General features: G+C 36.1%; 1 protein-coding gene across 2 annotated transcripts; it reads right to left on the bottom strand.

The window, feature by feature from the left end:
• Positions 1-246: 246 nt before the first annotated feature.
• LOC112522494 (probable serine/threonine-protein kinase At1g54610) lies at positions 247-9,193 on the bottom strand. 2 transcript variants are annotated; one of them, XM_025131651.1, is made up of 9 exons: positions 9,009-9,193; positions 8,396-8,831; positions 6,749-7,033; positions 5,190-5,507; positions 4,511-4,738; positions 3,576-3,676; positions 2,581-2,695; positions 1,316-1,777; positions 247-707 (listed from the first exon to the last, which is right to left on the bottom strand). In XM_025131651.1, exons 2-9 carry the CDS (start codon positions 8,771-8,773, stop codon positions 504-506), a joined length of 2,091 nt encoding a protein of 696 aa, XP_024987419.1. In that variant the 5' UTR covers positions 8,774-8,831; positions 9,009-9,193; the 3' UTR covers positions 247-503. The 2 variants fall into 2 exon arrangements, with proteins under 2 accessions (XP_024987419.1, XP_024987418.1); XM_025131650.1 differs by having other exon boundaries at positions 8,396-9,192.
• Positions 9,194-13,334: the final 4,141 nt, after the last annotated feature.

Below are 13,334 nucleotides of genomic sequence, written 5' to 3'. Positions count from 1 at the left end.
AGATTATTAGGTTGTTATTTACCGTCTCATGTATTTTTGTTTGTAACGCATACTTCTCCCCTTTATTAGAAGTTTTTCCCAATTTATGTCTTTTGAAGCATTATATTTTTGTAGGGTGTTACAAAGACCGACTTCGTTCCTGCAAAAAGAACATTTCAAGAACCAACGCCCCTCGAATGCTTTTGAAATTTGTCAAAAAAAAAAAAGTACGAATCATTTGAAACGTAGACAACGTAAGGCGGAAAAGGGTAAACTACGAAGATTTGTTACTCGAGGTAGAACAACCTTCAACTACAAATACTTGATGTACTAATTATAAACCAGATTCTGCTTCAAAATTTATGCCATATTTTTCCTATATTCCCACACAAAATATTAATAAGTTGCAAAACAAAAATATTTAATTACTTCTATGTACAAAGTTAAAAGAGTTACAGGGGAGAGCTCATGGCTCTCTCACCGGCTTAAGCTTAGCTTGGTTTTCCTATGGGTGAACCAAGCTCTTACCTGGCTCGACGACTAGACATATACACAGGATTTGACATCATTTCGGCCTCGGCTTTAGTGAGCCTGGTCTTGTCAAGCCGCGCTCTTCTTGCAGCTTCTTGAATATGACGGTCGTGGTCTTTAAGCATCTGATCAACATTTGATGAACCCAATGGACCAGAAAAATGGATCTTGTTGTTTCCCTTGTATCCATGACCATTCTGAAAATAGAAAATCATAAATCAATACGAAATTTAAATACATAGGGGTTGAGTCGTGAAACAGTAAACCAAACCATAGGGTAAGATGTAAGCAGACCTAACCTCTACCATTCCTCAATCTTGTCATTGTTGATACGAGTATCTTACATATTTGTCTAATAGTGTCTATATGACTTTTTATTAAACCAAATGCCCAATCGTGTCAATCACATCCTCTGTTTTCTAATGGAGGGTATTCTCGTCATAGTTGATAAATGAAGAACCATGATGTAATTCACAACACAAGTAGCAGCGATATTTCAATTTATCGGCTAAATGAACACCATCAGTTTTTAATTTTTATTTGGAGAATTGAATCTGGCCATTTATCCTCTATATATGTCGGAACCTCCTTTCTCTCTAGAGGGCTCTTTTGGAGAGTAATCTAATGGGATTCCACATATTCTCACAGAGATGAATTGTATGTATATGGTTGTGAAAATTCCAAGTATGAGACCAACAGATGTTTTTCGTATATCCCATAAAGAAAAAGTGTTGTAACCATGATTCATATAGTAGACTTGAAAGATATGAATATGAACAATTTTTGAGTTAAAAGAAGAACTCACCGCAGCTGGTTCTTTAGTACTGGATCTTCCACTTTCAATACGGCGAGGACCAGCCATGCTCCAGGAAAGATCTTTCCGGTCATGCTTTCTTGAGTGTCCAAAATCTTGGGTGAACTCTGATAGCCTGCCCATTTGACTTGTTTCTAACTGGGAAGGAACACGTTTTTCACGATCTTCAGCCAACAATGTCCTGGAACTGACTAAACCAGAGAGTGCAGACAAGTCAGCTCTGCTTGTGATTGAAACATCATCATATTTCTTCCCTGATTTTGTCCATGCGCCTGCAACCAATGGCCCAGAATAGGATTCCCTCATTGGAGGAGGAAGTTCCATATCGTTACGCACTTCTTTTGAATTATGTGATAGTCTTGGTTGCTCAATAGGGAAACCAGAAGCTGTGTCATCCTTGTTCCGGTTGAAGTACTCACTTCTACTCTTTGAACTTGATCGCTCGTTCCTTTTCTGTAAACAATTTCGACAATTGTTAAAACTTAACAGGGATAGCAACACAGGGTGTATCTCAAAACCCTATATCTTGCTATATGATCAAATATTTTACACACACACACACACACATATATATATACACACAATTTATGTTCTGTACCAAAACCACAATTGAATACCATGTAAAATAATATTTTCATCTCGTTGGGAGGACTCTGTTACACTTAAATAGTTTGAATTAATTGAACCACTGTAACAAATGAACACACATCATAAAAATGAGAACATATTGAAATTAAGTACAAGTAAATGTGATGAAAACTTATCAATATCCAAAATTATCTTTTTTCTATTCGACATTTTCTGTAATGTGAATGGATTCGCAGTTTTGTTTAACAACATTGAAACATGATTGGTAAGGCAGTTAATTTTTTTGAAAAAGAAGAACGAAATTTTTTGAATCAAAAATTGAAATTGTTACACAAAGTTTGAAAGCTCAGAATCAGAAAAAACTGTGAAAACATCAGAATCAGACTTACAATTGTAACTCCTGTTTAAGAGAATTTGTAAACTGGTTTTTATTTTCTGAAATGAAACATTTGCTAAACACCATTCCCTGTCTAGTTTTCACTTGCTTTAAAATAAAATTGCAAAAGCAGACCGGAAAATAGCTATCAAATGATGTGCAACATATGTGGTATATCACAAGTTGCCAATATATGTTTGTATCACAGAAGTTGGCTTGAGACTTGAGTCATATATGCAAAATTCAGAACTTGTTCTGTCAAAATAATCAACACGAAAAGAAATGCAAGTACCTGCATTGACGCAGGTAACTCGGCATTAGCATCAGGAGCTGGAACTGCCCGAGGTTCTCTTGGCCCTCGGCTTTCCTTGTCAATCTTTTGGCCCTTACCTCCTTCCGCTCTTTGTCTACAAGACCAACTTGAGTTATCAAGGAGTTGCTTCAAAGAGCTAAAAAGTTATAATACAACATAAACCAACTCCCATCCCACTCTATAAGTTTCCATACTTCGAGTTTGAAGGTCAAACAAACAACTTTCGGTTTCAGCAGTCAAAACAAGATGTCAAGGATAATAGTCAAGACATATAGATTATTAATTAACAATCGTATTAAACTGCAGAACAAAACTGATCAAGGGAAAAGACCCTCCTAGATTGAGTAGTAAAGATGCCAACTTATGGTCTTTGCATTCTACTTGCGCCATTAACTATCTAATCATATAACAACATAAGCATCATGATATAGAGTACAATTATTTGAAATTTTAACAAAAGGGTGACCCGGTTGTTATGTAAGTACTGGAACAGAAGTATTCTTTTGCAATATTTCCCAAGATTTTGTGAAGAGATTTTTCTGTGAACAAAACCCCCACGGCATTCTGTTCATGAAGAAGCAACCTTACCAGTTGCTCTGAGACTCGGACTTCTATATTATCATAGTTCCAGAAACCATGAACTATTCTGGCTTCTAGCTGTGTACACGTAAATCTATGTCAACCATGCAACATCTAACTCCTGGAATTACTTTTTATGGAATCATCACACACTATATCTAGAAAAATAGTCGGTTTGATTTTAACTTGAGTAGATGCTACAGAACTACTGTTTTTTCCATGTCAACTTTAGGGGCAGTTACTCAACTTCTGGATTCTAGCCTGAAAGGCAAGAGTTGGTGACTGCAAGTGCAGGTTGAGTAGTAGTGAACTCAAGCAAAAGCAAACATTTCTATGCTTTATAAATGCCATTTACAGAAATAGGCAAACATTATCACTCAAATATATGCAAATACCTTCTAGCTTCTTCCTCCCTCATTTTTGCGTCGATTTCTTTGCTGGGAGGATATTTTGGTAAACTTGAAGGATCACATGCATGAGGTTTGGTTGTAAAGTACTGGAAGACATATGAAAATATATATGTAAGTCATCTGATTTCATAGTGTTAATCTTTCTCATACAAAAATGCAAGAAATTAATAAAATTAAGGGTGTAGTTTAAACAGTTGAACTAAGAACCAACCAGCACAAAGAATGGAGCAACATAATTAAAGACAGCAAATATACCTACCTACCTTGAGTTCAAACGCGAACGAAATTAGAAGGTACAATGAAAGATGACTTTTGGATGGCAATTAACACAACCACATACTTGCTTTGCCCCATGAAGTCTGTAATACTTTCCTTTTTGACATGTCCCACTGAAATAGTTTTCATGCTAATACTACCTGTTTTCCTATTATTATCAAGACATAAACTGCCGCTATTAATCTTGGTTCACAATCTTTTGCTTAATTATCGGGTGTCCTAAATATTAGAAAGAGTCTAAAGTTTTTCTTAAGGGAAAATAAGACTTCCCACCACCGCAATGTGAGTGAAAATATACGAAAAATAATTACGCTTCGAGTCAAACGTTATAATTTTCATGGGCAAAAGAAGTATCAGATTAACTTCTTGGGTTAAATTATATATCCAACAGCCATTAAGCAGCCTATAAGTCTATAACTTAACTTGCTCACTGATGTATTCACTATTTGAGTTTCAAATGCACAGGCCTCCATTATTTCCTGGAATTTTATGCATTGCTGCTACTAATATTTTGTGGACCATTAATATGGTGAAAGAACTGATGATGCGTTCTGGATTCTAAATGAGAAATAAATAGGAAACCCGCAAAATAAACAATTAAAAAATGGTTTAAACAAATAGAACTATTCAAGAAAGATTGTTACCTCACTCTTTAAAGCAAACAATGCAGTTCCTCTATGTGAAGGATCTATTGCACATAAGGTCTCCATAAGCCCAATAGCAACTGAAGGAATATCTCTAAAAGTTTCTTCAATCCGTCGTCTATAAGGCTGTGTAGGTTTGAACACCGCCGAGTGACGTAATTTCGATTTTCTCCAATAATCTTCAGATGGTGAACCACAAAGCTTAAATATTTTATGCAATTGCTCAACCTACCAGATAAAAATCACAAGTCAAATGAGAGTGCAAGTATCCAAATATGCAAATCTTCTTGCACGGAAAAGTTCAAAGAAACAAATTACTGAATGAGAATGGAAGGACCATAAACTCTTACTACCTCTGTGCTCTCTCAGATTGTACTACTTCGACCTTCAATGTCAAACTTGTATTTACCAAAATTATAATTACCATTTATCTGCTATGGCTTCCACATGTTCTTTTTGTATTTATAATATTACTCTTTTAACTTTTTGATGTCATTATGTTATTTCCTAGGAATCATATCTATTCATACCAGGCTTCAAAATATAAAGTAGCCAGTTCTAAATAAAAAACTGAAGTAGAATAGCTCTAGTGCATGGAGGAGCACTTCTTATGCACAAAATACATTCACAGTAACAGTTTCTCAACAGGCAAGAGACAGAAACGAAGTTACTGTATTACCTCCGTTCGACCAGGCATGATAGGCTTGCCAGCATATAGCTCTCCGAGGATGCATCCAGTGCTCCATAAATCAACAGCAGCTCCATAATGAGTTGCTCCAAGTAAAAGTTCCGGTGGTCGATACCAAAGAGTCACAACACGGCTTGTCAATTGCATATTTTCACCCTGATCAAAGAAACTTGCCAAACCAAAGTCTGCTATTTTCAAGACACCATGATCGTCAATCAAAAGATTTGACCCTTTAATATCACGGTGCAGGACACCACGACTATGACAATGATCAAGTCCACGTAGCAGCTGCTGCATGTAACATTTAACCTACAAACATCCATTCATGATTAGAAAATAGAAATTTGAATGGCATCCTACTCGCAGCAATATTAGTCGATGTTTTAGCCCAGACCACTCATTCATCTAGAAATGTAGCGTTCAGAAATGTCATTAGGTCAAGCGCAAGTCATTATACAATAATATTCATATTACGATAATAAAAAAATGTTCATTTTAAATGTTCAAAATGAAATAGCAATTTGGGACTTCCCTACAAAATGATGAAAGATTATATAAAAAAAATGAATTTCAACATAACATAACAAAATCATTTTAATAGTTAACAACAAACATAAAGAGTAAATACCAACAATTTATTAATAAGCCAAATGTTAAGTAAAAGAATATACACGATGAAACAAAAAGTATTTTGAATAAAGGGGTAGAAGAACTACGCATGAAGGTTAACTTTTACACTTCATGGTGCACCTTTGTACTGCTCTATGATTGAAAAGTTAGATCGTTGGTTCTTAAATAAAACTCATTTTTGAGATTGACATAGGTGGCGTTTGTTTTTAAGAGGTGCTGAAGTCTGAAGTCTTATTTCACTTCTGATTGATAAGAGGTGGTGCTGAAGTCTGAAATCTGAATTAACAGGATTGTTTGTTTTTGTAAACTGATAAACATCTGAACTTGTTTAAATGTTCTATTTTACCCATTAGAAAATTATAGTGTTGAATTTGATAAATTTATACAATTTCACACATTTATTCATCATCATTACGAAATTTACATCTAAATAATATAATTAGCATTCATTTGAACATAGAATATACCATTGACGGTATTCAACACATTTAAATCCTATTAAAAATACATCAATTGAGAGAGGTGAGGATCCATTTGGTAAGGATCGATCGAGAAAAATGATTGAGTAAGGTTAATCGATAGAGAAACGCTGTTGCTAAGGGTTTGGAGAACAATAAGAGGCAAATAAGAGGTTGGTTTACCTCTTACCAGATAAGAGGACAATAAGACATGAGTGTCTCTGAAAAATTGGAAAAAATAAACAGTCTGAATGGCCCTACCTCTTAAATGAATCAGACATAAGAGGCTAATAAGAGCTTTTTTTAATAAACAAGGCCTAGACTAGTCATCTTATCGGGTGGAGGCGAACCGGTTTAAACAGCCGAGTAATAGAAGGTTTTTAAACATTGGTTTTGATATAATAATGGCATTTCTAAACATGGAACCAGTATGCATGTCAAACATAGTGATAAAGATACTACCTGTGGTTCTGTGAACTTGACCCCGGGTAGCGATGCGAGTCCAGTAAGATCATGTTCCATGTACTCAAAAACCAGGTACAGGCTGCATGAAGTGCGAGAAGTGACCAACCCTTCCAGCTTAATTATATTAGGATGATCAAGCCTTCGCAAAATAAGAATTTCCCTCGCCATAAACCTGACACTCTCAGGATCCCTATTATCAAATCGCACTCTTTTTAAAGCAACAATTTTGTTATTTGTAAGATCACGAGCCTTGTAGACACTGCTATATGTTCCTTGGCCAATCTGCATGAATAGAAAACTGTTGGCATCAAAACCAAATCTATCATATGAGAATGCCAACACATTAGCAAGTCTATCTTTAAAGTATCAGTGCTCACCACTAAAAAATAATTTGTGTTCCCTCCCACTTTCAGTCTAAAATAATACTAACAAAATGCAAGGATCAAGAGAAACTCTCTACTGAAACAGTGGATCTACCATGCTATCTTCAACTAGAAGTCTTATAAGTATAACATACTAGAACACATGTGTACAGGTTCCAGAAATCCTTGAAAATAGCATAGAACTTCATCATATGTAACTTATCGGTTATATTTGACGCAAACATTGTGGTCAACAATTCATGCTTCCAAGCCCTCACATTGATATCCCAGATTGAACATGGGCATGATCCTATTTATAAACTGCTTAGCTTAATGAGAAATATGTTTTAAATCCCGGTAATTCTACACCCTTTATCCAAAATTTGATATTTTGATTTCTATATTATATCCAGAAAAAGACTAGTTCTCGAAAAGTTAAAATCATACTAATAACAACGCCATCACAATCCTGAAAGAACAACCAGGCATTTCAAATCTTCGACAAAAACCGAGTAGTTCAGCAGAAAATATTGAAAGGGCGAAAGGTTCAAAGAAAGACCATAACTCCATGGATCAACTTTATGAACAATTGTATTTGTTCTTTTTTGTAGCAAAAAAAACAAATTTATACAAAAATAGTTGATCACTTAAATCACATTGTTTTGGATTTTGTTGCAGATGACTATCACCTTTGCAAAAACTCCAAACAACACTATAGTTAACTACAACATATGGAAGCAAGCTAGCTGATAGATTGCTAACAAATGATAAACTAGTCAGTAGTCACGTTTGGTGAAAAAAATAGCAAACAAGCTAGATGACAATGTAAAGTAGCCTAAAAACATGTTGAAAAATATTTAATCAACCTATAAGAGGCATAAATGGAAAAAAGAGCCCTGAAGTTTGTTGAAAAGCTAGCTTATGGTTTACCAAACATGATTTTTCAATAAGCTCAAAAAATAATCTAACTTATAAATCTATCTGTGGTTGCCAAACATGGCCTTAAAATGGAAAATGAAAAGGCTTAAAAACACTGGTCCAAAAATTGATTTTTGTTGCAAAGTGTATTGTTGTTGCATATTTACAAAATTATGGTTTCTTTGCAACTGAGAATAACCACAATGAGTCAAATGTCAACCACCTGTCCATGCTATCAATTTAAAGTACGTAACCAAAAGTTCAACAGAATTGAAAACATGCACCAATCACATTTGATTTGAATGTCATAATTAGGCACCTGAGACTGAGATAATCAAATTTGACATAACTTTCATAAAGATACCTTATCTAATTTCTCAAATGTATCTGCTCGTCGAGGTAACCATCCATTGATAGCTTCACCAGCTACAGCAACAAGCCAAGAAGGCCAACCTGCCACAACCTGTTCACCTTCTATAGCTTTCGGGATTGTCCCAATAGTCATTTCAGGCACCTCTCTCTTCTTCTCGTAATGATCATCACGAACGCGTCTTGAAGAACTCTGTCTCTTGTCAAGGGATCCGGTTCTTACCTCAGCCCTACTCTTCACCCTAAAACTTTCTACCCTTTTGGACCGCGATCCTCGCGGTTCTGATGAAGCTTTACTCGGCACCCTATCCCTTGAACTCGGGCTCCCCCTGCCATCTTCGATGACAGAAGGCTTACCACAAATTCCACCCATCAAATGACCAACAAACAAACAGCCAATCTAATTCTTGCACAAGTAAACGTTGGTCAAACTAATCAAAAAACAAAGATTCACTTCTGGCCAAGTTCATCTGCTAATCGTAAATTACGATTCGTAATCACTCGCGACAGAACATGAAACCCTTGAATTCAAGTAAAAATTATGATAATCTGAAAACCAAAGCCAAATTTCCAATCCCTCGCTTGATATTGAATAAAACTGATTATACCTTTAGAACTGATCTGAAAGAAAACCCAAAATTAGGGTTTTGATGGGCTGTTCAAAATTCAGGATTTGTCTGCAACTTTTCCGTGGAAGAGAATCAAAATCAAAGCCTTTGCTAGTTCGGATATCTTCAACGCGCTTTCATCTCACAGAGATATACAGATATATATATATATATATATATTACATATAGCAAGACGTCTTTGCCGGCATGGCTGAGTCAAAGAGTAGATACTCTCTCTCCCCCTCACCCTCTCTCTCTCTAGAATGCTAAACCGGTCAGAGGATGTGGACAGTAAATGGAGTCTATCTATCTCTATATATCTATATATATATATATATATATATCTATATTTGTGCCGTTTACAGGAGATATATAATTTTACACGTTCCTTAAATAAACAACTAATTAGTTTGTTTTAACCGTGAGATTTTCAATTATAAATTTAAATTAGTAAATTAATAATTTTAATTATTTTAATTAAAAATATTAATTAAGGGCATTTTAGTTCTTCTAAATTTCTCCTCTCTTATGTCTCCTCTCAACTCTCTCCAACGAACATTATATCGACATATGATGCACATTGTAATACGTTTAATAAAATAAAGAAAAAACACAGTGTGATACACTTGGCAAAGAAAACATTACCTAATATATTGTGTTACATTTAGTAAAACAACAAAAATATATTGTGATATACTTCGTATAAGGACAAAAATACATTGTGATACACACTATGATACCAGATCTGGTTGATGAATACAATTGTGATACCACTATGTTACCAGTGCGATACCCAATAACTTTTAACAGTAAGAAAATATTTATTTATTTTTTTAATTGTAACTTCATAGAAAGAAACTTCCATAATTTGTTTGATTAATAAGGAAATAGTATCAATCTCTTTGATTAATAACCTTTAAAAAATATTAATAAAATTAATAATACACCATTTTTCTTAATTAAGGTGATACAATTAATATAATAAAATGATTGGCTTATATTGGATTTCACAGTTACAACAAACTAATTAGTTTTCATTTGATTATACCTCTTTTAGCCCATATATTATCTTATTTGTTTGCTTTTAACCCATTAATTCATTTATTTTTGGTAAATAGTATATTATACTAAGGGGCTGTTTGGCAGTTGCTGAATGATTTAGTGCAGAATAGTTAAGAGGTCAGAATGGCTAAGAGGGTTAGAATGGTTAAGTGCTGAATGAAATATGGTTGTTTGGTAAATGTTTTCTGAATGATAACAAATTACCATTTTAACCCTCAATAATATTAAATAATTTAAATTAAATTATAAATAACAAAAATCATATATGTATGGACACGGTTCCAGTTTCATCGCCCCCTTCATCTCCTACCATCTCAGGCCTTCCCTCCGTCGCCGCTGCTTCCCCTCCGTCTCCGTCGCTCAGGCCTTCTCCTCCGTCGCCGCCGCTCAGGCCTTCCCCTCTGTCGCCGCCGCTCAGGCCTTCCCCTCCGTCGCCGCCGCTCAGGCCTTCCCCTCCGTCGCCGCCGCTCAGGCCTTCCGCCTCTGCCATCCCTCTCCGTCGCCAGCTTCGATCGACTGTTCCGGTGACCAACAAGAGAGGGGTGCTGGGTTCTATGATTTGATTTTTGGGTTCTATGATTTGAGACGGAGATGGAGACGGTGCAGGTGGCCGGAGATGGAGACGGTGCAGGTGGCCGGAGATGGAGACGGTGAAGGCGACGTGAACTCGTGGAAGGCGACATGAACTCTGGAGACGGTGAAGGCGACGCTGGAAGAGAGGGGTGGGAGGGGTAAAGATGGAACAAATGATGTCTGAATGGTTGAGTGAAGCACCAGGTGCAAAATGGTTAAGAGGTGTTTGTAACCATTAAGAGATTGTTTTTTTTTTGCCAAACACACGCAACCTCTGACCGATTCAACGATTGGCTCTTAATGTAACCATTAAGAGCCTACCAAACAGCCCCTAAGGTAAAAAGTTGATTACCAGTAACCTCAACCGACTCCACATGGAACCTAGCTTTAAGAATATCAACATGAAGGGTATTTTTTGACTCACCCACAGCTAACGCTAGCTGGGTGCCTAGGATTAGGCCCAGGACCTGTATTGTTTTGGAGAAAATCCCCCTCCTCTTTGTTGAGCTACTCGTCAGAGGCATAAATAGTAGATTATATAATGCAACTTTATTTATCTATCTTGCCCTTGAACAAAATATTTTTGGGTCGATATCAGTTATTGATCCCATTAAGATGGATACAATTCCACAAAAAGCACTCAAAAAGTTTTTCCACCTTAAAATATTTGAATTATACATTTTTCTAATAATTTATAAATCCAATAAATCCCCTGATCAGGCTATAAACAAGTAGAACAAAACTCGATTTTAAGGAAGCTTTGGACCTAAATCAATGGTGTTATCTTAATTTTGATTTGATGTTTGATGGGTCTTCTTAACGCAAGATCGAGCTTGATTCAAGAGTGTGAATAACTAGGCATGGCAACGGGGGCGGGGATGGGGCGGGTTTTGTAATCCCCGAACCCGACCCCAGTTTGTAGTAACGTCCCCTGGCCTCGGTCCCCGGCGGGTACGGGGATTATTATCCCGTCCCCGGTCAAATCTCTAGCAATACTCGGTCAAAACCCAGTAAAACCCCGGTCAAACCCCGTAAATAGTATCATTTAGTTAGATTCTACGGGGGATCCCGTCCCTGGTTTGAGTCTACTGGGGATCCCCGGCCCCGGGACCCGTTCTAGCGGGGAATCCCCGTACGGGTCAGGTGAACCGGGTTCCCCACCGGTTCGGGACAAATCACTATCCCTATGAATAACTCGAGTCTTCATCACAAATATGCTTAATGAAACAGGCTTAATTTGATATCTCAAAATATCCATCAAAACTTTTTTCAATAAGACAAGTTTAATTTGAGCTTGAAACAGAATTATTAACACATGCACAGAGCTCCAAAAGTTCGATAAGCTCTGAAAAACGAGTTTTATAAACTCGTACTTAACTTGTTACATGCTTTGAATAAAAATTTGACTATTTTGCAGTTATAACTCCTCCGAATGTTCTGTGTTTTGATACGGTTGAATCAAAAACGTGAAGTTAACTTCCACAAGTCTTTTTTTTTGTTTTGACTAACCTGGATATTTAACATGCTATGTGAGCCGACTAATCCCAGGACGACCACATGCTTTGCAGGTAGCCCGGAGTCACCGTATTTGAACCTCCATGGCCACAAGGGGATTTTTGTTCCTTCTTGGATGAACCTGGGACCTCCAGGCACTTTTGACCTTTGGAGCCAAGCTCAAACCAATCATGCACCACCCTTGTGGTTTTCCACAAGTTCTTTGCACTTGAATAACTTATATACCATGCAGATGAAATTATTACAGTGGCTTGCTTAAGGAGACTTACAATAAGAAAGAACGCAATGTTTCATAAACATTGTATCTGTCAAGTCAAGGTCAACGTATATAACAAAACAAGTTTGATGATGGGTACAATTGAGTTTTGATCAAATGGGCTAAAATATTAATGCAAGTTTAAGTTAAAACAGATTGTGTTGAACCGTTAGTGTTTTTATCTATTTCTTTTTTTTATATTCATAAATAAGTAATATGATAAATACGTATTGTCATATTAATCGTATTCCATATAAATCTGTTTAAGTAGTCTCACATATGTTTAGGGAGTTACATAAAAGAAATTGAGAGACCAAAAAGATAAAAATTGATAGTTAGTGGGTCAAATGTGAAATTTGAATAAAATTTGGAGCGAAAAAGATAAAATTACTCAAAATTGGTGGGTTTAAATGTTAATTTAGAATAGTAGGGGTAAAAAAGATAAGTTTACTTGCATACGGAGACGCGTATTTGGTAACCGTGCGACCGCAGGTGGCTACTGTTTTGTTGTACAGGAACCCCAAGAAAAACATTTCATTCCACAAGGGGTAATAATCCAGTGTTACGCAGTGTTGTGGCTAAGGAAAGGAGAGGAGAGGAGAGGTGAAAGCCAATAAGAGAACGACGTTGCTTAATTTCCGTTTTTGCCCTCCACCCAAGTGGGATGCATACGTTTTTGACACGTTGTTTGTAGAAGTATATTTTCTGTTTTTTTTTATTTAATTTCGTTACCGTCTTATTTGAATTTTTTTTTCAAAGTAAATTCATTTCTATTAAACTTGATTTATGAGTTTATAATAAATGTAAATTTTTATTTATGTAAAAAACGAGTCAAGTTATTTAGACGAATAAGGGTTAGGTTTCGGTAAGAAGGAGAGTTAAGATGAGAAACGTAACAAGGAATCTCCATTATTAGATGC

Source organism: Cynara cardunculus (genome assembly GCF_001531365.2).
Source record: "Cynara cardunculus var. scolymus isolate 2C chromosome LG 12, CcrdV1, whole genome shotgun sequence".
In the NCBI taxonomy this organism is placed as follows: domain Eukaryota; kingdom Viridiplantae; phylum Streptophyta; class Magnoliopsida; order Asterales; family Asteraceae; genus Cynara; species Cynara cardunculus.
This window is presented reverse-complemented; position numbering and strand designations above follow the sequence as displayed.